General features: G+C 67.3%; 2 protein-coding genes across 5 annotated transcripts; one reads left to right on the top strand and one right to left on the bottom strand.

Moving 5' to 3' along the window:
* Window positions 1–239: 239 nt before the first annotated feature.
* SLC26A11 (solute carrier family 26 member 11) lies at window positions 240–15,973 on the bottom strand. 3 transcript variants are annotated; one of them, XM_028519069.2, is made up of 17 exons: window positions 15,863–15,973; window positions 14,633–14,868; window positions 13,956–14,148; window positions 13,535–13,620; window positions 11,733–11,812; window positions 10,560–10,702; window positions 7,121–7,296; window positions 6,421–6,493; window positions 6,125–6,175; window positions 4,482–4,542; window positions 3,618–3,673; window positions 3,331–3,471; window positions 2,937–3,064; window positions 2,556–2,661; window positions 1,978–2,111; window positions 1,593–1,665; window positions 240–938 (listed from the first exon to the last, which is right to left on the bottom strand). In XM_028519069.2, the coding sequence occupies exons 2-17, from the start codon at window positions 14,864–14,866 to the stop codon at window positions 847–849; spliced, it is 1,827 nt and encodes a 608-aa protein (XP_028374870.1). In that variant the 5' UTR covers window positions 14,867–14,868; window positions 15,863–15,973; the 3' UTR covers window positions 240–846. The 3 variants fall into 3 exon arrangements, with proteins under 3 accessions (XP_028374870.1, XP_028374871.1, XP_035890127.1); XM_028519070.2 differs by having other exon boundaries at window positions 15,881–15,962; XM_036034234.1 differs by having other exon boundaries at window positions 14,633–14,867; window positions 15,841–15,934.
* Window positions 15,974–16,012: 39 nt separating this feature from the next.
* SGSH (N-sulfoglucosamine sulfohydrolase) lies at window positions 16,013–22,834 on the top strand. Of its 2 annotated transcripts, none has more exons than XM_036034235.1 (8): window positions 16,013–16,148; window positions 17,238–17,398; window positions 17,948–18,053; window positions 18,188–18,332; window positions 18,638–18,800; window positions 19,158–19,239; window positions 20,698–20,901; window positions 21,470–22,834. In XM_036034235.1, the coding sequence occupies exons 1-8, from the start codon at window positions 16,052–16,054 to the stop codon at window positions 22,027–22,029; spliced, it is 1,518 nt and encodes a 505-aa protein (XP_035890128.1). In that variant the 5' UTR covers window positions 16,013–16,051; the 3' UTR covers window positions 22,030–22,834. The 2 variants fall into 2 exon arrangements, with proteins under 2 accessions (XP_035890128.1, XP_028376434.1); XM_028520633.2 differs by having other exon boundaries at window positions 18,188–18,338; window positions 18,644–18,800.
* The last annotated feature ends 144 nt before the right edge of the window (window positions 22,835–22,978 follow it).

Below are 22,978 nucleotides of genomic sequence, written 5' to 3'. Positions count from 1 at the left end.
ACCTGCCCTGCGGACACTGCTCAGCACTCCACCCCCCAACCCCGTGCCCCGGGGCCCACGGCCTGGGTGTGCTGCGTCTGCCCACGGGAGCCCAGGGGCCCCGCTCTCCTCTCCTCTCCTCCAGAGACCGGGCGGCGCCCCGCTAAGGACCGGGTGGAACTGAAGACGTGCCCCCACTGCGGGCGGACCGGGCACCACCCCACGCGCAGAAGCCCATGGAGGAAATCACGACACGGACCTATGTCTTCTCCGTTTATTATCACAATAAATAGCTCACAGCGATGACTGCGGGGAGGGGGGCCCCCGGCGGCCGGAGCCCGCGCACATGATGCCGAGCGCGTGCCGGGGTCTGGGGCCACTGCCCACGGGGACGGGCCGTGGTTTCCTGTGGTTTTCACGATAAGCGTGTATGGTTTTTACAAAAACACCAAAGCTACGACTCTTTTTAATTTAAAAAACACAGAAGTCGCTTCGCGGACGCCGTGTGGTTGGGACGCCTCGGCTCTCTCCCGAGAACAGCCAGACACTGTCGCCCAGACCAGAACCTCAGGGACGCGGCCCCCGCCCCCCCCACCCCAGGGAGGTGCCGCTCCTTCCTCTGCCGGGGGTCCGTCTTGCTAGAAGGTTCTCTCCGCACCGCTCTTCAGGAGGGGGCGATGCTCCCGTTGTCCCGGAGGGAGCCAGTGAGGCCCCCCGTGGGCCCCCACGCCCCCTTTCCTCCTCCTCCTCCACAGGGTCACCGCTGCGGCCCCCTCGGACCCTCCAGCCAGCCTGGCACCCGGCCCCCCCAGGGCAAGAGCCTTCCACCAAACTCTCCGCACCTCGGCGTCCCCCCCGGCGTCCCCCTCAGGCCTTCAGCAGGGCCACCGTGTGCTCGGGGACGGACTCGTCGCCGACGTTGTAGGGCTGGGTCCCCGGCTCCTGACTCAGGAACTTCTCTGCGAAGGACGACGTGTTTCCCGGGCGTGAGTCTCGGCCGGCCCACGGGAGGGGACCACGGCCCCGGCTCAGGATCCCGGGGCCACGTCCACGCGCCTGGCATGACCTCCTCCCCTCCCCTGCCACGGGGACCCTTTCTGGTGGGGGGGGGCCAGTGTGCCCCCCGCCTCCCACGGAGGGGCGTCTGGGCGGCCTCCTTCCGGCAACGGCACGGGTGAGGCGCGGCCAGCACGGCAGAGCCGAAGCAGCCAGACCCAGCGACCCCTCCACCCCGCCTCCTGCGGCGTGCTGGGGGCGCAGAGCCAACCTCGGGGGAGGAACAGGGCAGCAGCCCCACTGTGGGGGTCCCTGCGCGGGGGCCGAGGGCTGTTCTGGAACAAGGGGATCTGCTCCCCCTGCCCTGTGGATGCCCAGCCGAGTCCGCTGGCCGGAACCGACACTGCCAGGCGGGGTCTGTGTGCGAGCCGGACCTCCCTGGAGACGCGAGCTGGAGAAGCGCCCCCAGCACCAGGGGCCCCCCGACTGCCTGTTCCCCGTGTCCCTGTCACTGGGCTCCGGCATCCCATCCTCCCGTCCCCCAGAGTCCCATCCGCTGTCCCCGCCTGTCCCGGGACACGCCGGGCTGTCCCGCCCGCGACCCTGCCCGCACCCACCTGCTGCTTCCATGGTGGGGAAGTGCCAGACGCCCCTCAGGTCGGCGGCCAGCAGGGCTTGGAGGATGGACCCCTGTGGGACGCAGGGACGTGAGTGAGTGCCGGGTGGGGAGGCCCCGGCCGAGGCCCGGAGACGGGCCGGCCGCCAGCTCAGAGACGGTCTCCAAGCCGGGAGAAGACGGGCTCCGGGCCGGGGCGTCAGGAGGGGGGTTTAAGCAAGCGCCTTCCAAAGGGCGCAGGGGTGCGAGCCCCGCAGACGGCACACAGACGTCCCGGGCGGACGGGCCACCGTCCTCTGGGCCTCGGCGCCCTCGGGCCGACAGGAGGGGGTGACCACACCGGCTGGTGGGGGGGTGCCCGGGGCCAGCCGCGGCGGGACGCCCACCTGCAGGCCGACGAAGACCAGGGTGACACCCGCCCGGTCGAAGTCCTCCATCAGCTCGCTGAGCCCCAGCGCCACGGTGGCGTCCATGCTGCAGACGCGGCTGCACTCCAGGATGGCGGACCGAGGCGGCGACACTGTGGACACAGGGCGGGAGGGTCTCAGCCAGTGGGGGGGGCGGGCGGTCACGGTGGGGCGCGGGGGCGGGCCCAGGGGCCCAAGACGCAAGCAGCGTCTCCCTCAGAGAGACAGCCAGCCCTGCCCTTCCCTCCCCGAACCCCAGCCCCCAGCCCCCAGGGGAAGGAGCAGGTCCTCAGGGACCCGTGTCAGGGAGGCGTCACCCTTGCTGCCGGCTGCGTGCAGAAAGCCAGCAGGCGCCCTCTGGAATGAGAGGAGCAGACTGGCCACGGAGGGTGCTGCTGAGACACCCCCGACCCCTGGGACTACCCGGGTGGGCAACAGCACGGTCTGCCCGCCCCCCGACAGCGAGGGCAGGGCCCTGAGGTCCGGCAGCAGGCTGGTGCAGAGGCGACAGCGGGAGCTCGGGGGCACCTGCAGCCGACCGTGCCCGGGCCACGCACCTTCCAGAGCCCGGCTCACCACCGCCTTCCGGAGGGCCTCGACGGAGGGGAAGTGCAGGCCGCTGGTCGGCTGCAGAATCAGCACCGGCCCCTCTCCGTCCAGCACCTGGGGGCGGTGGCCGGGGAAGGCAGTGAGCCCTGCGGGCCGGACAGGCCAGCAGCGGCAGGCTTGGGGCGGGACGGGGGGGCTAGGGTGCAGAACCAGCCTGAGCTCCTGGCCCGCCCACCGCCACCCCATGCAGTGGGGGGCCCCGCCCCGTGTGTCGTCCCGGCCCGCCAGCTGGCCCGTCGCTCAGCGGTGCCTCAGGCCACAGCCTGACCGGGAGCCCAGAACGCAGGGCGAAGGGGTCCCGCCCAGGGCCAGCGGGCTCCCTTCCGGACCTGAATCTTGGGTCTGGCCTCGGAGTACAGGAGAGTCAGCGTGGACACCAGGGTCCCGGCCAGGATGCCATACTGCACCTCCCAGAAGCACAGCAGGAAGGTCACGGCCAGGGGCAGCAGGTCCAGCCCTGGGGGAGACGGGGAGCTGCTGGGGGGCTGCTCCGCGTGGAGCTGGGCGCCCCAGGGCGGGGAGGGGAGGGGAGGGAGGGGAGGCCCAGCACGCCCAGGCGCTGGTTGAAGGTGCCCTCGGACAGAGGCAGCCTGACCCGAGGCCCCGTGGCGACACTGCCCAGACCCACGCGGCCCTCCAGCTCCCAGCCGGCCTCTGTGGCTGGGAGGGGAGTTGGGGGAGGGGGGGAGGGGCCCCGGAGCCGACAGGCGAGGAGCCACGCACTCTTCACGCGCCAGAGCGTGCCCACGACGGAGGTGTCCACCAGGGGCACCACGGCTGTGATGATGACGGCCGCCAGGGCGGTCTTGGGGATGAAGTAGAAGACGGACGTCATGTAGTCCAGCGACAGCAGCACCAGGACACCTGCAGGGCGGGACACTGCTGACCCGGGGCCCCGCCGCGCCCCCCGCCCCGGGGGGCACCACTGGGCTCCAGGCCGACTGCACTGCGACCCCTCCTTTCTCCCGGGTCACCGCCGGGGCACGGGGGCTCGGGGCGGGGGGGCTCACCTGTCACCAGGCCGCCCGCTGGGGTGCACACCCCCGACTGGGCATTCACGGCCGTCCTGGAAGGCAACACGGGGACCCTGGTCAGAGCCAGGGAGGGGACTGCCCACACAGGCAGCTGGTCTCTGGGGACGGGGGCCCCAGTGCGACCATTGGGACCCCTAGTCTTAGGGGGAAATGGAGTTTTGGGGTCCCCTCCCCACAGGGGGACGTCCCGGACCAGGAACAAACCATGGGCGCACCTGCAAGAAGCCCAGTCAGAAGTCCGGACCCCCCATAGGACCCGCAGGACTGACCCCCCCACTGCCGGGGTGGAGCCACGCCCCCTCCACCCCCCCACAGCGAGGCCCCCACGCAGCTCTGCAGCGGGCGGCTGTGCTCGGAGACCGGGCCTCTGGAGGGGGTGCAACGTTAAGACCAGACCCTCCTCCGCTCTGACAGGGACCCCTCTAAGGAGAGGGGACCGGGGCTCAGACACACCAGGATGGGCACACAGGGGAGGGGGACAGCCACGCTGGGGACTCAGCGAGAGGACGCCTGCCAGCCAAGGACAGAGGCGTCGGGAGGAGCCGGCCCTGCTCGCCCCCCGCCCCCAGCCTCCAGGGTGCCGGACGGACACGCCCCAAACATTTTAGGGGTGACCTTTCACATACGGGCTCAAGAAAACCCGCGGAGACCCTGCGGGGAGCAGGGCGAGCCCCCCCACCCCCTCCCCATGCTGAAGCAGACAGGCCGGCCGGCCGGTGACCAGGGGAAGGAAGCAGGCCAGGGCCCGGCCAGGGGAGGCTGGGTCTGGGAGCGGGACAGGACCCTCTGGCCGGGACCGGGACCGCCCCGGAGGCACCGAGGGCGACAGCGGGCACTCACCGTCCAAAGCTGCCGGTGACCGGGAAGGACGAGAAGAAGGAGCCCAGCATGTTGGTGAGGCCTGGGGGGGGGGGGTGCAGGGAAGAGGTGCACGTGTGAGGGGAGGGGCGGGGCACAGAGAAGAGGGGGGGCAAGAAGGAGTGAAGCCAGAAGGAGACAGGAAGACAGAAGGCGGGGGACCCCGAGGGGTGCCCCTTTTTCCCTAAGGCTCGCACAGGGAAGGACACAGAAACCCGGTTCCCTGGGGGGCCCCTCGCGCCCCAGCCGAGGCTGGGGGGGACCCCGTGGAGACAGCAGCCCCGCCTCCAGCCGAGGGAGCCGAGGGCAGGGATGGCCCGGTGTCGGGAGTCGGCTGCCCCCTGCCCTTCTCCCAGTTCAGGAGCAGGTCGTGGCCAGCTAGCTGTCTCCCCCACACCAGCGCAACGCCGATTACCCCGAGCGGGACGGAGCCCACACCCAGGGCCTGTCCATCAGCCCGCAGTCTGTCTTGTCCAGGAGCCGTCCCAGAGGCCACGGTCTCCCTGCCCTGCAGAGGCCACAGCCTGGGCCGCACCCCAGACCCCCGCACCCTCAGGAGCGGGCGGACTCCGTGCTCCTGGCGGGCGTGAGGGTGAGCAGCGCTGCGGGCCCCCTGGGGAGCACCTGCTGGTGGGCACAGGGTCAGTCTTTCTCTGTCTAGGGGAGCGATTCCTGGGACCCCCCAATCCCACCGACCCACGGGGCAACACCCCGTGCACTGGGAGCTCAGACAGCAGCACGGGGAGCACCCCCAGGGGCCCCATGCCCCTGCCACTGAGAAGCCCCACAGCCGGGGTCCCAGCCGCTGCCCTGAAGGGGTTCCCGGGAGGCCCCTGGGAAGGGACCCGGCAGAGCCGCCCACGATGCCTGCGCCCACCTCTGGAGGGGCATGGCGCGGAGGCAGAAGGCCCGGCCGCTGATCTACGTGTCCCTCCCTCTTTCTCCTTCCCTCCCTCCCTTCTTCTCTGAAACTGAACAAATAAAACCCTTTAAAAGATTTTTAAAAACTGAAAAGTAAAAACAGCAGCAACGATCAAAACGGAGTCTCCCCTCGGTCTCCACACGAACCACCCAGGGGGCAGGCGCGCAAAGACAGAAGAAAACTCAGTGGGGTGCTTGCTGCAGGCGCCCCCGCCCCCCCCCCCGGCCCAGTCCGGCGGCCCCTGGCTGCACGGCCCCCCTGCCGGCCTGGAGGGACAGAGGCACTGGGGACCAGCACCGACAGCAGGCCCACGGGGGGCTGCCCAGCCCCGTCCTCCAGCGCCCTGGCCCCGGGGGGAAGAAACGCCCTGGGCACTCGTGGCGTGAAACAGGACACGGGCCTCGGGGTCTGGCCCACAGCGGGGGCTCAGGAGGGGCGCTAAGTGCTGGCTCCCTGCTCCAGGCAGGGAGGGAGGGCCCCCTGGAGACCGGGGGATGGGTCCCCCCGGCACTGCAAAGGCCTGACTCAGGGCCCCCTCTGCTGCCCGCTCCTCCTTGCGCCCGCCACTGCCTCGGGCCCAGCCCCCACAGGACACACACATGCACACACACGCACACACACACACGCACACGCACACACACACGCACACACACACACACGCACACGCACGCCCGGCCCCGGGAGGGCGGCGCTGGGGTCTCACCGATGGACAGCAGCTCCTGGTTGGTGTTGATGCGGTAACTGTTTTGAGACGCTAAAGGGAAGGGACGATACAAACACCGTCACTAGGTAGGTGACACCAGTGGGAAAATGTTCGTGAGACGGACAAACAGGCCACACGCGTCCACCCACGACCCTAAGCTTTGTAAACACAAACACATAAACATGCCTGAAACACACACGCACACGGGTGTGTGCGGGGACACGCCTGCGAGTCTCAGAAGACAAAGGCAGGTGGGGTGCGAGGGGGGCGGGGTGCAGGGCAGGCGGGCGCCTTACCGAAGGATCTGGCCACCGCGATGCTCTCCAGGAGGCCCATGAGGGGCACCACGGCCAGCCCGGCCCCCATGTCCTGGGGGAGAGGAAAGGACTCACAACTACGGTCCACCCCAAAGGGTTTTCCTGGCCAAACCTGGAGCAGCCCGAGGCCGCACCGTGTGTCACTTTGTAGCACGTCCAGCCCCCCCACCTGCCTTCGCTTTTTGTTTTTCTGGTTATCTTTTCCGTGGGCGGGCCGGGGGGGGGGGGGGCGTATCCTGGAACCCGCACCTCGGGGCTTTCCCGCATCTTGGCCGTGACTTGGAAAGCAGCGTTCCTTCGAGGTCAGCTGCCCCCTCCCCCACCCCGCCCCGGCCTTGACTCAGGACGCCGAGGCGGATCCCGGCGTCCGGCGGACCGAGTGTGCTGGCCTCGCACAACCCAGGCAGCCTCTCCTGACTGTACAAGGAGCAGGACTTGGCGAATCCCCGCCCCGCCGGCGTGCACAGTGGCAGGGAAACCCCAGCCCGAGGCAGGAAAGTCAACTCGGGGGGGCCCCCTCTGGAGTTCCTTCCCGCCGGCCCCTGCGCCCACAGACGCCCCTCCATGCGGTGAGCTGAGCTCAGGGCTCCCTGCCACCGAGCAGGTGGACGGGGCGCAGAGCCAGGCCCGGGGCCCACGGCGGCCTCGGCCAGGCTGGCCCGGCGCCGCCCCTGCTCACCTGCACCATCTCAGTGAAGGAGACCGTCCCGTTGGCGGTGGACAGAGAGAAGGGGGGCACCTGCAGGGGCGGGAGCCCCTCGACAATCTTCCCGGTGAGGATGAAGGGCTGGCACCCGGTCACCTCGAAGGAGTAGGCGATCAGCGCCGCGAAGGAGACCACCAGGGCGTTCCGAGCTGGGACAGGGAGAGAGGGGCCCGCGGGTGGCGCTGAGTGTCCTGGGGGAGGCGGCGGAAGACCCCACCCTGGCCACCGCCCCGGGCACTGCAGCCTGGGGACCCGTGGGGACACTGTGGGGACGTTCGTGGCACAACGAACCCGTGACGCCGTGGGAAACGCATCGAGGGGGGACAGAGGACGGGCCGCACACGGTGGGGGCACAGGTGTCACCCACCGGCCACCGGGGAGCGCAGAGGCAGCTGCGCAGCGGAACCCCTTCGAGACCAGATGACCCAGGACAGTTCTCAGAAGCGAGATGGAGCAAGACAGCGGGCCTTTCCGGCACCTGAGACGCCTGGGCCCGGACCGAGTGCGTGGGGGATGGTGAGCATGTGTGTGTGTGTGTGTGTGTGTGTGGCCCCAGGCCGAACCCCCGCAGACGAAAACCCAAGTGTCTGACACGAACAACACGCCGGGTGGAGCTCCACACGGGTCAGACCCTGTGGGGGTCTCGGGGGCGTGGCCTGTGGACCGGAAGGCGGGTGCGGACGCCACCCAAGACGAGCCCACGGAGCAGGCGGGCCCTGACACGCAGCACGGGGCGGTGCGGCTATCTGGAGGGGCCGATCTGTGTGCAGCAGATCCACGCGGAAGCCCGAGCCGTGGGGGGGTGCGGGGGGCCCGCACACCGGCTCTGAGAAACAGTGGCTGCATTACATTCCAGATTCGATGGAGACTGCCAACCCGCATCTCCCAGAAGTTCAACGGACTCGGAGAAGAAACGGGGGGGGGGGGGGGGACGAACCACAAGACACGTCTTAGTCAGAGGACCTGGAGCCAGCGATGAAGACGGAACCGTGAACACGGCCAGAGACGAGGGCCCCACAGAGGGGCAGAGAGATGAGAACGACAGCAGGCCTCCGGCCGTACAGGGAGCAGGCGGGGCGACAGAGTGGTATCTGTAACGTGAGGAAAGGGGGCCCCTGGCCAGGGAGCTCCATGGGTTCCTGGGGTCCCCGCACACCAGGGATGTGGGGTCAGTCCCCGGTCAGGGCACACGCAAGGACCAGCCAGCGGACGCACCAGTACGTGCAGCGGCACTCGATGCGTCTGTCTCTCTCGCTTCCTGCCTCTCTAAAATCAATGTTTTTAAAAAAAAATTATAAGATTTTATTAATTTATTTTTAGAGGGGGGAGAAGAGAGAAAGAGGGAGAGAAACATCCATGTGTGGTTGCCTCTCGCACGCCCCCTACTGGGGACCTGACCTGCAACCCAGGCCTGTGCCCTGACTGGGAATCGAACTGGTGACCCTTCGGTTCACAGGCCAGCACTCAATCCACTGAGCTACACCAGCCGGGGCTAAAATCAATGAATGTTTCCAAACGTTAAAAAGGAAATAGAGCACAGAAGGGGTGGGGGGAGGCCTGTCTAGAATCCTACATCTAGCAAAACGACCTTCCAAATACGAAAGCAAAATAAAGACTTTCCCAGAGACATCGGAGCGGAGAGACACGCCACCAGCAGGCCTGCACCCCGGGGATCCAGGAAGGGGGTCCTCGGGGCGGCAGGAGAGTGACGGCCGTGCGTCTGCACGAAGGAAGGGTGGGCACTGGCCAGAGTGATGCCACGGGCGCACGCAGAACACTCGGTTCTCCCCGGCGGGGTGTGCCGAGGGTGAGGCCGGGGTCCCGGGGAAGGACACTGTGCGGCAGCCGGAGCACAAAGGCTCTCGGGCCCACGGGGGGTGGATGGCAGCGGGTGAGAAGGGCAGGGCACGCCCCACAGTGGCTGCTAACAAACGAAAGCAAAGCACACACTCAGCAGCCAATAAGCCGATAAAGGAAATAAAAAGGAATCTATTTCTGACAAATGCCTACTTTAAGCACAAAGATAAAATGAGCTAAACACGTCAGGAGTGAAAGGATGGGAAAGTGTATGTAAATATTGGTCAGAGAGACCGGGGGCAGCTGTATTAGCATCAGACGAAACAGATTTCAGAGCAAAGAGTGTCACCAGGGACAAGGAGAGTCATTTCGAGAGAAAACTGTAACTCAATGCGCACACACAAGGTGCGTTCTCTGACCACCGTGAAGTTAAACCAGAAACGAAAGGAATATGCTAACTAGAAAATCCCCCAAATCTTTGGAACTAAATAGCTTCTAAGGAGCCTCTTTCTCAAAAAAGAAATTAAATGCTCCATTTCTAAAGAACCCCCGAGTCAAAGGAGAAGTCGAAACAGAAATCAGAAAACACTTAGAGCCGAAGGAACATGCGGCCCATGGAAACTGCGGGATGCGGCCAAGGCCGTGCTTCGAGGGCAATTTATAGCCGTGCGACGAGCAAAGGGGGAAGGTCTCAAACCGAAGTCCTCCGCGGCCCCCTTCAGAGTCTGAAAGACAAAGGTGAAGGGAACCCCCAACGAACCGGGGAGAGTGCTAACGATCAGAGCAGAGATCAGTGACCGGGAAGCAGAAGTGACGCAGAGACCAGTGGCATCAGCAGCTGGTCCCGTTTCCTAAAGCGATGCCACCCACAGGGTCTGGGGAGAAAGGAGACGCAGCCCCCGATTCACAGCTGCATTTCTTAGGCTTTCTCCGTCAAGCACGTTACCGGGCGGCCTCCGAGTCAGAGGCCCGTGCGGAGCCCGAGAATCGGCATTTCCGAGAAGACCCCCGAGGCCGTGCGGGTGCTGGCCCCGGGCCTCACGTTGCGTGTCAAGGATTTAAGAACAGAGCGTCCGCCTGTCTTTGCCCGTTTGCTGACGACCGGCTGAAGCTCAGAGACTGTGGGGCGTGGCTCAGGCGAGATGAAACGCCAGGAAGGCGGCGAAGCCGGGCCCCGAAGCCTCGTGTCTTCACGCCAAGCCTGTGCTCCCCCACCCCGGGGAGCCCTCGCCCTGCTCATGCTTCCGGTCTGCGGGACGGGGTCTGGGGGCGACTCTGGGCCCCGGGGACCACCTGCGCAGCTGGAAGGGGCTCAAGGGGCTGGACAACCCCTCTCCCCGCAGCCGCTGGACGTCGTGGCCGTGGAAAAGCAGGGCCACGTGCGGTGCGACTTCCACGCCCCCTCCCCAGCTCTGCGGAGGACCCGCGCACACCTGTGCCTCCTTCCTGTCCCGCGTCTGCCTTCCTCTCTGGGAGCCACCGCCCGGCAGCTCAGCCCCGGGGACCTCCGGGGAAGGGTCCCTACCTGCCCAGCGATGGCCACACTGACCCGGCTGCCACCTCAGGCCACGCAGCGCAGCAGCGGGGGCGGGCCCTTGGCCGGAAGGCCCCTCACCTGTCGAGGCGGTCCACACCAGGCCACAGCTGACGCGCATGCTGGTGGGCATGTCGTGGTAGGACGGAGGGACGTGGCCGCGCATCAGCTTCAGCATGACCAGCAGCAGCATGCACACCATCCCCAGCACGACGTCACCCGGCCTGCGGACAGATGCTGGTCACTGCCCGGCCCGGCCCGGCCCGGCCCAGGGCACATGCCTCCTGGCCTCCAGGCAACCCCCGCCTGCTGGAAAGCTCTTTCTCCTTTGCTCTTTTTTAACTTTCTCCTACAAAATCTGCACCCCTGCTCTATTTCAAAACTCGGCAGGTGCACAGATCGGTGCAGAACCGGGAGCAGAGGTGGGTCACAGGGGAAGCAGGGCTGGAGTGCACACTTTCGGCTTCCGGTCACATGGTTCTCTGGGCCACACAGGCCTCATCGGTTCCAGAAGGTTCGCTCCTGACAACCTAGGACGGTCTCCATCCCGTCAGCCTCCATTTCTGACCCCCCCCCACCTCTTCATGTCCTTGGCCAGAGGGACTGGCCCCCGGGGAAGCCTCGGCAGCAGAGCTGAGGCCTGGAGGGGTCCCCCCCCACCGCCTCGCCTCTGCCCCCCAGGGCAGCCCCTCCTTCAGCCCCCCTCAGATCACTCCTTCCAGCCAGAGGCGCCCTGGCTTCCAGCCGGACTCACCTAGGAGCGTCTCCTGTTTGTCCCTTCGACCTGCCCGCCCTCTGGGAGAGACCCCTCCACGGGGCAATGCTGGATGCAGCAGCCCTGGTTCCCATCCCCGCGCCACCTGCCGGCCATCCCCGGGGCACCAGCACCACCTGCTGGTCGTTGTCTTCTACCTGCTCCGCGCCCTCTCTCCCTCACAGAACGACAGAGTTCCCGAGACTGCCTGACCCTCCCCCACTACAGGGTCTCTCTCCACGGCCACCCCCCAAGACGGGCTCCCCTCGGGACCACAGGGGCCGGCTCTCAGGCCGCCCGGAGCAGACCTCTCCGCCTTCCCCGTGCACCGGACTGATTCAACAGGCTGGCGGGGCAGCTCTCTGGTGGCCCCCACAGCGCAGCCGCAGCCGCAGGGACCCCCCCGCAGGAGCAGCAAGGCCCCGAGGACGAAACACCTGCCACCTGGAGTGGAGGGGGAGGGGCCGGGAGCGGGGAGCAGAAAGCTGCCGGCGGGATACCTGGTCTGTCCGATGTTGCGGAAGGTGTGGTACACCTGCAGGAAGAACTGCCTCGGGACGTGCTGCAGCCCCAGCAGGTTCTGTCCGAACACAGAAGCCCCGATGAGCCAGCCCTCCCGAAACGAGGCCCGAGGCCGCTCCCCACACGGGCCCTTCCGGGGGACCACCGGCCCACTCCCCAACACAGACCAAAGTCATCCTCAGGGGAAAGGACATTTCACAACGCTGGGGGTAAATGACACGGCCTGGCAAATTATTCACGTTTCTGGGAACACGGACGATTTCAAAGCAGGGAGATCGGTTTTGCTGCGCGGCGGTCATTGGCACGGTCTGGCCCGCCCCTGTTGCGCAGGTCCTACTGTCATTGGCTGGCAGCTGCATCTGTCACTAAGCAGCCCGCCCTCCGCCTCGTAGACTCTGCCCTCATTGGCCCCAGGCCACGTCCACCACTCCGAGGCCCGCCTACCGGCACTGCCCCCTGCCGGGATGAACAATTACAAGGTGCAGGCGTAGCGGCAAAATCTCCCCCATCCCAGAGTAGCTGGGGGGGGGGGGGGGGGCGGACCCCCCTTTGCGAACTGGGTCCTCGAAACGGAAAAAGGGGCTCCACTCTGTGCTTTGGTCCCTTATCCCTCTGGAGACCAGGTGGGGAGTGTCCGAGGGGAAGTCCAGGTCCAGCTCCAGGGCGGTCAGCTCCCAGGACCCCACACCCGCGCGCACACAACCTTGAAGGGAAGGGGCTTGGGGGTGGATGGACACGGTTGGGGCGGCTGTCCTGGGAGGTCTGGGGGACCCCCACTGGCACCACAGCCCAGGGGCTCTCTCTCCCAGATGGCTGCTGCGCCCGGACTTCCGGGACCCGGGGTCTCCCAGTACCAATGCAACAAGCAGCCACCCTGTACGCCCATCAGGATCGTGTAAATCGCCATCGCTGACGAAAAACGGAGGGCCCCGTTTGCAGGTCCAGACCAGACCGACCCGCCCCACAGCGCGGGGGGTGGGGGGGTGGGGGGGCCGGCTCAGCCTGCCCTGCGCATCGCGGGCCCCGCCCCCTGCAGGTGGCACCGCCCACGCCTCTCTGTGCTAGCAGCTTCTCCCTCCCTCCCTCCCTCCCACCCTCCCTGCAGGTAATGACGCACCTACCTTCCTCCCACGGGCGTCGTGACACCTAAACACAGGAAGAGCGCTGACCCCAGCCCCCCCCCCCATCCCGCACACAGGAGAAGGACTGCTTTATTTTCACACACCCCTCTCCTCCTCCGTTTTCTCTCCCTGGGGGCGCTCAGGGGCCAGCTGGGAGCAGGGCCTTGTGGTGGGCAAGGGGTGGTGGAGGGGCTGCCATGGTGACACCAGGTCACCAGGAGGGGCCTGGCCGGGGGTCCGCCAGGGCAGGCGCCCTTGGCTTCACCTGTGCTGTTGGGCCACCTGAGTGCTTCCTTACCTGCCCGAGACCGAGCGAAGCCAGCACCTGCAGGAGCCTCAACGCTACTAGGGGCCCAGTAAACACTTCCCATGTTTCTTAAAGATGTGTAAGCGTAAATGTAAAGGACCGCGTGTGAAAAATATTAAGCACCCATTTCACAGAAAACGTAAGATGGAATCAGCCAAATCAGTGTGGGGAGTGCCCTGCTGGAATCTGGCAGCACGCTTTGGAAAGAGGACGGGACCACTCTGTGAGGGGCGGAGTCCTGTCTGCCCACCCTGCTGGTTTCCCGCTCTAGACCCTGACCTTCGCTTAGCAGCCCCCTGGGGCTCGCTGGGTGCGGAGACCTGGGAGCGCCCTGAGCTCTGGACCGGCTCACCTTGATCTGCCCAAAGGCTATGGTGATGGCGGCAGCAGAGGTGAAGCCTTTGATGACGGGGCAGGAGATGAAGTCCAGCAGGATGCCTGGTGGGCCAAGGGGGAGCACTGAGCCCACCCGGAAGGGCTTGGGTGGACACAGGCCGGGAGAGGGGTGTGGGTGGGGCAGGCGCGCCATCCAGGTTTGTTTGGAGAGCAGGAAGGGGTGGCAAGGGGAGGAGGGCCCTGGGCTCTCCTCCAAGTAGCATGGCCCCTAAGCAGAATGGGAGGGGCAGGAGGCTGGGGCACCCCCACTCCACCCTCACAGGGGTAGCCCTTGCAATGCCAAGAAGGAAATGTTGAGGGCAGGGCATCCCCAAGAGGCAGGTGACTCGGCTCCCCAGCAAGGAAGGCCCCCACGGCAGGAAGGGCGGGAGTCTCACCCAGGCCCAGGAAGCTCATGGCTAACTGGATGCAGCCCGACAGGAAGGCCAGCAGCACAGCGTAGGCGGGCTCGTGGAAGGTGTAGGAGGAGACCAGGAGGGACATGATGGCCGTGGGGCCCAGTGTCACGTCCCGGGAGGTGCCCAGGAGTAGATACACGAAGCACCCCATGAAGGCGGAGTACAGGCCGTACTGTTGGGGAGAGAAAGCCGTGAGCTCCCTCCCAGGAGGCAGGCTCACGGGGCGCCTGGGGCAGACGTCTGAGGGGTCCCATGTGGACGCAGGGCGCCCCAGCGCACACCGGCAGGGAAACCGCTCACTCCCTCCTACTCCCACGTGCCAACCTGCAGCGATGGGGGGGGGCTTTGCTCTACCAGCCTCAAGAGCACAAAAGTGTGTGACATCGGGGTCTGCTTCTGGGCACCCCACCAGCCCCATCAGGTACCCGAGAGCCAGCTCAGTGACTGTGTGGCAGAGTGACAAGGGCAGTTCTACTGCTGTGTCTGCCCAAGGGCAGTCACGTACTCCAGGCTGCAGACCAAGGAGTCTCGATCCTGTGGCGGAGCCCCGGGCGCCCCCTTGTCTGGGGGGAATACGGTGCATTGCTGCTGAGCTTCTGGGCGGGCAGAGTGGGGTCAGGCAGTGTGGAGGGACGTGGGGGCAGACCCCTCCTCACCTGGGCCGGGAGCCCGGCCACTTCAGCATAGGCCAGCGCCTGGGGAATGACCGTGAGCCCGACCGAGAGCCCCGCGATGAGGTCCATCTTCAGCCACTGCATGGAGTAGTCGGGCAGCCAGGCCAGGATGGGCAGCCACTTCTGCAGGGTGGCCCGGGAGCAGCAGCAGGCCATCGGGGCCAGGCCAGGGGGCCAGGGGGTGGCCCGGTCCATCGCCTTCAAAGATGACGACATGTCTGTGGAGGGGGGGACACGGACCGGCGATCAAGGTCTGGGCTTCAGAGACCCCGGCAGTAGGGCGAGGGTCGGGGGGAGACCCCATCTGTCTGCCCCCAGCCAGAGGTTTCAGTCTCGACGATTAGGGAGCCTCAACCCGTGGTGGAACCCCCTCCCCCATTCATTCCCCCCACCCCCCTCCCGCCACTGTTCTCCCTGCACCTCAGCTCCTGAACCCCAGGTGCCTCCTCTCCCTCTATCAGTGCTCGCCCTTGCCAGGGAAGACAATCCCCGATTTCTCAATGAGAAGCCTCGACACTAATTATACGCAAGCTTTGTCCTCGGGGGAGAATTTGTTTCCCTTTTTTTTTTTTCCTCCCGCGAAAATCCAACTGCGAGAAACGCAGAGAGAGGCAGGCTCATGGGAGGCACCCCTCGTCTGGCTGCTGGGGTGTGGGTGGGGGCTGGAAGCCCCGAGGGGCCCCAATTTTCTAAGTGCGCACTAAGGCCCACTGCGGCGCTGACGCGGGGCTGCAGCTGGGGGGGCTCTCCTGCACTGAGGCTGCGCAGTACTCCAACCCCCACCTGTGGCATCCGCATCCCTAGAGGGGCCCCAAGGATTCTAGTTGGTTCTGGAAAAACGCCAAAGGCCCCTCCACTAATTCCAAGTGCGCAGCATTTTCCAGGGCCACCCGCAATCCCCCGGCCCCGCGGGGTCGCTCTGGACCGAACCATCCCCGACCCCGGGAGCCTATCCCGGCCCTTGGCGTCTAAGAATGAGGACCCCCCACCAGCGGGCGGTCCGCAGCCCACGGACCCCAGCAAGACCAAGGGCGGCAGGGACTTGGGGAGGGATGCGGTAGGTGGGCAGCGGGGGTCCCGGCGGGAGGCGCCCGCACCCTCGGGCCCCGTGCTGCCCGCCGCGTCCGTCGCCCCCGGCGACCCTGGCCGGTCCCCGGCAGTGCGCCCACCCCGCCCGGGCCCCTCTCCACCCGCCACCCGCCGCGGACTCACCGAGCGCCGCAGCCTCACCGAGCGCCGCAGCAGCAGGTCTCCCCTCGTCGCCGCAGCGGCGTCTGCAGGAACCGCTCCGGAGGGGGCGCGAGAGGCGGGGACAAAGGCGGGGCCAGGGGGCTCGTGACCACACGGGGCGGGGCCTGGCGCTCACGTGACCGCGGGCGGGCGGGGCCGGGAGCCGCCGCCATGCACTGCCCGGGGCAGGTCTGCTGGGCGCTACTGCTAGCCCTGGGGCTCTGCGGCGCACAGCGGGCGCGCCCCCGGAACGTGCTGTTGATCCTCGGTGAGTGCGCCCTCGCCGACCCGCCGCCACCGCCCTTTGTCGCCCCCAAAAGCGGCTACTCGCCCCTCTGCAGCCGCGGTCTCTGTGGACCCAACGTGCCCTGAAACCCTTACTGCCATTCCCTCCCCGTCCCATTCTCTGCGTCTCCCCGACACTTCGCGGTCGACCCCTGGGAGAGAAAGAGGCACCGCAGCCTCGTCCACCGCGGGGTGTGCAAGCATCGGCCGCAGCACTCAGCACCCCACTCTTGCCGCGGGCGCTGACCCTGCACCCCCCTCCCGTGCTCCGACCCCCAGCTCGGAAGGCCGGTGGCTTTCCAGAATTCGGGTCCACAGATCCCAGAGGAGATGCCACAGAAGGGCTGGCGCCTAGGATCCCAGAGGCTCGCATCTCCTCCCCAGCGTTTCTTGGGATCCCCAGGGCTCTGCTCCTCACCCCACAGCTGCCCTCTTTCCCAACCCCAGCACCCGCCCCAGAAACTCCAACTTCCTCCAGTGCTCTGCTGTCCACGAGACTTGCCTGTGGGTGACCAGCAGGCGGTCACACGGCAATCCGGTTATTTCCTCTTTTGAGGTCTGGCCTTCTGCCAGGCCGGCTCTTTCTGATAAACTCTGGCCTCCCCCGGGCCTTTCCGCCAGTGGCGACAGAAACAGCTCTCCCCTGGGGGTTCTGGTTAACTCCCCGCCCAAAGATGCCTGTGGAGACTGCCCGTAGGTCCCTGTCCTTGTGCCACACGCGGCCCTGTCACACTTGCCCACTCACATGCCCACCTGAGCACCGGCCCACCTGAGTTCAGTGCCTGCTGTGCACCGTGTTCCCACCTGCCCGGTGGGACACGGCACCGCTCCAGTCCTGTGCCTGCCGAACACCACCCTGGCCCAGGCGTCCTGGTTTCTCGGGTCACGCCCACCCGGGTGTCACACCCACCTGGGTGTTGCGCCCTCCCAGGTGTCTGCCTGCCTGGGTGGCACACTCGCCTGGGCGTCGCCGGCCCAGGGCACTGCCCCAGGACCAGGGTCTCCTTCCCTCCCACCCGTGGCTGCCCCCGAGCCCAGCCGCCACGTCCTCCGTGTCCCCCATCCCCCGCAGCGGACGACGCGGGCTTTGAGAGCGGCGTCTACAACAACAGCGCCATCGCCACCCCGCACCTGGACGCCTTGGCCCGCCGCAGCCTGGTCTTCCGCAACGCCTTCACGTCCGTCAGCAGCTGCTCTCCCAGCCGCGCCAGCCTCCTCACGGGCCTGCCCCAGGTGAGGGGCGTCGGGCTGGGGCGGGGCCTGCTGGCGGGAGAGCCCCTGGCACACCCACTCCCCGCACGACGTCAGTGAGCAGGTGTGCACGGGGCCTCCCTGCCGGCCGGCTGGGGGGAGCCTGGGAGCAGGGGCCCCCTTGGGCTGGGGACAGCGGCCTGGGCACAGACCACGGCCCGCCAGAGGTCAACCAGGCCGCTGGACACAGGGGTCTCGTAACACATGGCAACTCTTCTCACGCTGTGAGACGGCCGGTCGACAGAAAGGCCTGCAGCTGTCTCCTCTTTCCTCTCCACGGCGTGGGCCACGCACGGCCGGAGGGTTGGGAAGCGCAGGATGAAGGGGAGGGTGGAGGCCGCCCTGTCTGGGCCAACAGGGTCCCAGTCTGGCGTCTCCCGAGCATGTCCGCGAGTGTCCCGGGAGGGGCCTGCAGGGCCGCCTGGAGGCCAGACCAGGCCCACGAGGGGCCGGGGCGGTGGCCGGGGGGCGGGCAGGAGCAGGGCTCCACACGGTGGTGGTGGCCCCGGCTCACCGCGTCCCTGCCGGCAGCACCAGAATGGCATGTACGGCCTGCACCAGGACGTCCACCACTTCAGTGCCTTCGACGGGGTGCGGAGCCTGCCGCTGCTGCTCCGCGGGGCTGCCGTCCGCACAGGTGAGGGTCCCCGAGGACGAGGGTCTGGGTGCCTCCGCAGGGGCCGCGGCAGGGTGCTGGGCTGGGGGCCCGGGAGGGAGCAGAGGGGGGCGAGAGGCCTCGGAAGGGACCCTGGACGGCCTCTCCACGCCCAGGCATCATCGGGAAGAAGCACGTGGGGCCAGAGGCCGTGTTCCCGTTCGACTTCGCACACACGGAAGAGAACGACTCGGTGCTCCAGGTGGGGCGCAACATCACGAGGATCAAGCTGCTGGTCCGGGAGTTCCTGCAGACTGGGGACCCCAGGTGCGGCGCGGCCCCTGCCCCCTCCCCTCCCCCCCCACAGGGCCAGTCCTCCGGCCAGCTAACCCGGGGCACACGTCCCAGAGTCTTTATTTGGAATCCCCCAGATGACAGGGTGGGAGAGGAGGTCCCCAACACTCGGGTCAGCCAGGTCGGGGGGAGAGGGGACACGGGGAAACTGAGGCAGTGAGCGTCACAGGGACTTCAGGGTGAAGCCAAGAAGGCTTTCAGGGGCATCCCTCCCTGAAGTGGGGAGCCTCCGAGGGTCAGAAGCCAGGCCTCGGCCCTCACACCCCTGCCCCTCACAGGCCCTTCTTCCTGTACGTGGCCTTCCACGACCCCCACCGTTGTGGGCACTCCCAGCCCCAGTACGGGGCCTTCTGCGAGAAGTTCGGCAACGGGGAGCGTGGCATGGGGCGGATCCCGGACTGGACCCCACAGGTGTACGCCCCCGAGGATGTGCAGGTAGCAGGGCCCCTCCCGAGTTACCGGGGCACCCACCCACCCTGATTCCTCTGCCTGGGAAGTCCCGGGACCCTGCCCCCGGCCCCCCCCCCAGCCCCAAGGTCCGACATAGTGTGGGAGGAGCGATCCTCTGGCTGGCTGGACCCGGGTCCCCACTGGGGGGCACGCAGAGAGAAGCCTGGAGGCGTGGGTGGCACGTGCAGAGTTGTGGATTTCGGGGCCATCCCTTCACAGGAAGGGGGGGCGATTTCAGGCCCTGGGGGGGCACCAGTCCCTCCGTCTTCACCCTAATTCAAGGGCTGGCACTGGTCCCCCGATCTCTGGTCTGACTTGGACGCTCCACCCACCTGTGCCCAGGTGCCTTACTTCGTCCCGGACACCCCGGCAGCTCGGGCTGACCTGGCCGCGCAGTATACCACCATCGGCCGGATGGACCAAGGCAAGTCGGGGAGCCCGGTGGTGGGGGAGCCGTGCTGGCTGGGAGTGGGCAGGGGAACTCTCCGGGCCGGGGCCTCCCTCGCCTCTCCCAGGCTCTGGGCCGCCCCCCTGCAGTCTCTCGGTCATGTGGCCTCCTCTTGTCTTGTCACTCGTCCTTGGGTTCAGGGCCCCTGTGTGCTCGGGGACAGCCTCCTCTCAGGAGCAAGGATAATGACATCCAAAAAAGCTCTCATTTGAAACAGGTTGTGTCCACAGATTCTGGGTGGACATACATTTAGTGGGGGCCACTTTTCCCCCCCCGCTGCAGGGCGCCGGTGCCTCCGTCACCTCCCTGCCGGTGCCTCCTGTTCACAGTGACATGGGGACAGGGTGGGTGTGGAGGGTCCCCGGCCTGAGGCTGTCCCCGAGAGCTCTGTTGACGGGAGAGAGACCTGGTTCTTGTGGATACCCCTGAAGAGTCACAAATCAGCACACCGATCAGCGTGCAGTCGGTTTATGAGTGGTTTATTCCTGTGGAAGGGAGCGGGCCTGGCTGGAGTGGGGGCGGGGCGGGGCGGAGGGTCAGGGCAGCGCAGGGCGGCTGCAGGCCGGAGCGGCAAGACCCCGGGTGGCCTGCGGCCGGGCGGCCAGGAGGGACAGCCCTTTGTTCTGAGGACTTATGTAGTTGGTGGGGTGGAAAGGAAAGTGTTACATGTTGATTGACAAGTCAAGGGGGTGCCAGCTTCCACGGGGTTGTGCCCACCCAAACGCAGGTGTGTGCGTGGGGGTCTGTTAGCCCGAACCCTAGTCTCGCTCTGACTCCGTGTGTTCGTCTCATTGTGACACGGGTGCGTGACGGGGGACAGTCAGTTCCAGTCGGGGCAGTGGCCCAGTTACGCGTGCCACGCTCTTCTCTGGGCGCCGCGGCCCCTCCCCCGCACGCATGCCGGGCCTTGGGGCGCGAGCTGTCCCCGGGCCGTCTCTCCCGGAGAGCGGAGACGCTGCGTAGCCTTCCGAGGACCCCCTGCTCCCGCGCCAGCGCGGCGTGTCTTGTGACGCCGCAACACCCGGCGGTGCGACCTGACCAGACCGGGGGCTGCTGAGTCACCGGCGAGACGTGCCTGTCTCCTCCTGGCTGCCTGGGCCCCTGTTCCTTCTACCTGGGTGCGGAAAGGCGTTGCCTGGCAACCAGGACGGGCGCCGCAGCACAGCCTCCGAGTTCTTCCTGTGCGGTCTCCGGCCTCGGAGCCACGGGGCGGGCGCGAGAGTGCAGGAAACACGGAGGCCGGCAGGTGGCGCTAGCAGCTGTGTGGGGTGACGCGGAGGTGCCCGGGGATGGCTGGCGTCCCCCCCCCACCCGGAGGGGAGGGCTCAGATGGGGGCCCCGGGCGGAGGGTCTGACGGTGAGGGTGACGGTGCGGGCTCCCGCGGCCTGCGCCCCCCTGCCCTTGAGGCTGAGCTCGGGCCCCTCCGCCCTCAGGGATCGGACTGGTGCTCCGGGAGCTGCGGGGCGCCGGCGTCCTGAATCAAACGCTGGTGATCTTCACGTCCGACAACGGGATCCCCTTCCCCAGCGGCAGGACCAACCTGTACTGGCCGGGCTCTGCGGAGCCCCTGCTGGTGTCGTCCCCGGAGCACCCCAAGCGCTGGGGCCAGGTCAGCGAGGCCTACGTGAGCCTCCTAGGTAGGGCTCGGCTTCGCCCAGGCAGCGGTGGGGGCGGGGGGCGTGTTCAGGCTGCGCCACACCACGGCCTCCCGGGGCTCCCACACTACCGGGGTGAGGAGGGTCCCTGTCCTACATAATGAGGCAGATGTGAGGCCCAGAGAGACTCAGTAAGTTGCCTGAGGTCACACAGCATGTAAGCGCCCAGCTGGGATCCTAGCCCCCCTCGTTACTCTCAGAATTCCCTAACCCCAGCGGTGCCCGGCTCAGCGGGGCTGGGGCGGAGCCTGAGAACGTGCGTTTCTGCCACGTTCCCGCTGATGCTGGGACGCGGCGGCCACAGCGAGGAGCGGGAGCAGATGAGCCCCGTGGGGAGGCTCTTACCGGTCCGAAGGGTTCAGAGGGCCCCCAGCACCACCGTGAGAGGCTTGGTGGCCCAGAGGGACAGGCAGGCTTGGGCCCGCAGGAGCCCCTCCCTGTTGGTGACGGAGACATGCGAGGCGGCCCACCAGGCCGGCTCGGACTCAGGCCGCCCAGGGTGTGGACCTCGCGCCCGCATGGCCACCTGCTGACACCGCCCCCTTTGCAGACCTCACGCCCACCGTCCTGGACTGGTTCTCCATCCCCTACCCCCGCTACGCCCTCTTTGGCTCGAAGACTGTGCAGCTCACCGGCCGGTCCCTCCTGCCGGCGCTGGAGGCGGAGCCACCCTGGACCACGGTCTTCGGCAGCCAGAGCCTCCACGAGGTCACCATGGCCTACCCCATGCGCTCCGTGCAGCGCGGGGCCCTCCGCCTGGTGCACAACCTGCATTTCCAGATGCCCTTCCCCGTCGACCAGGACCTGTACGTCTCGCCCACCTTCCAGGACCTGCTCAACCGCACCGCGGCCGGCCGGCCCACCGGCTGGTACAAGGACCTCCGCCACTACTACTACCGGGAGCGCTGGGAGCTCTATGACCGCGGCCGGGACCCGCGGGAGACCCAGAACCTGGCCGCCGACCCGCGCTACGCCCAGGTGCTGGAGCTGCTGCGCGGCCAGCTGGCCAAGTGGCAGTGGGAGACACACGACCCCTGGGTGTGCGCCCCGGGCGGGGTGCTGGAGGAGAAGCTCGTGCCCCAGTGCCGGCCGCTGCACAACGGGCTGTGAGGCCCGGCGCGGGCGCCCCCCACCCCCAGACCCGTCCTCGCGCCCCCGCCGGGACCACCGCCTGCCCCACACCGTCGGAGGGGCGCCGGCCTCATTCCCGCCCCTGGCTGCGGGGGTGTGGATTGCGTGCGCCCCGGCCCCCCACCTGAGGTGAGGGGCATCGCTGTCGCTGTCCTTGTGTCTGGGCCGTGTGGCCACACGGGAATTCCGGGAGGACCTGGGCCGGGGTTCCCCAGCCCACACAGGTGAGGGCGGTCTGGGCAAAGGGGCTTGTTTTCCGGGTGGGGACCCAGGACTTGAGACCCTCCCTGTCCTCTGGAAGCCACAGATCTCCCCGTGCCCCTCCTGGGACAGGAGACAGGTCCCTGTGTGCCCCGTGGGTGCCAGGCGGGTCCCCTCTGCACGGGGACGCAGCCCCTGGACTTCATCCACCAACCTCCGGTCTGGAGGCCTGGAGACGGAACTCGGTCAGGCTCCCGCCTCCGGGCCGCGTCCCACTAGGCCGCCCACTGCCGATGGGCTCCCGAGTGATGGCTTTGGTCCTTCCGTTCTGCGGTCTCCGTCCTTCTAAGTGTCCGAGGGCACGCCCATCTTCGGGCTGGCTCCTCCCGTGTGGGGCACGCCGGGTCTGGCCCAGGCACAGCTCCTGGGGGTCTCCCGACCCGCTCTGCCACCGCCTACCCCCCGAGGGGCAGCAGCTCTGCCTGGGAAACCCCTTTCTCCCCCGTGGGGGCTCTTGTGGCCCTTCCCACCCCATCGGCTGCCCCCTGGGGGCACAGGGAGAGAACCACGGGCCACAACACTGATTTTAGTAAAATATACCGAAAAAGCTCACTTTAATAAAAGCTCATTTTAGTAAAATATACCGCAGTCCATTCCTGAACTTGTCCGTGCTGACTGGGATTTGAGAGCAACTGCCTGGGGGCTCTTGGACCTGGGACACCACCTC

Source organism: Phyllostomus discolor, chromosome 8 (genome assembly GCF_004126475.2).
Source record: "Phyllostomus discolor isolate MPI-MPIP mPhyDis1 chromosome 8, mPhyDis1.pri.v3, whole genome shotgun sequence".
NCBI classification, from domain to species: Eukaryota; Metazoa; Chordata; class Mammalia; order Chiroptera; family Phyllostomidae; genus Phyllostomus; species Phyllostomus discolor.
The sequence above is the reverse complement of the archived record's forward strand: the minus strand, read 5'-3'. Positions and strand labels throughout refer to the sequence as shown.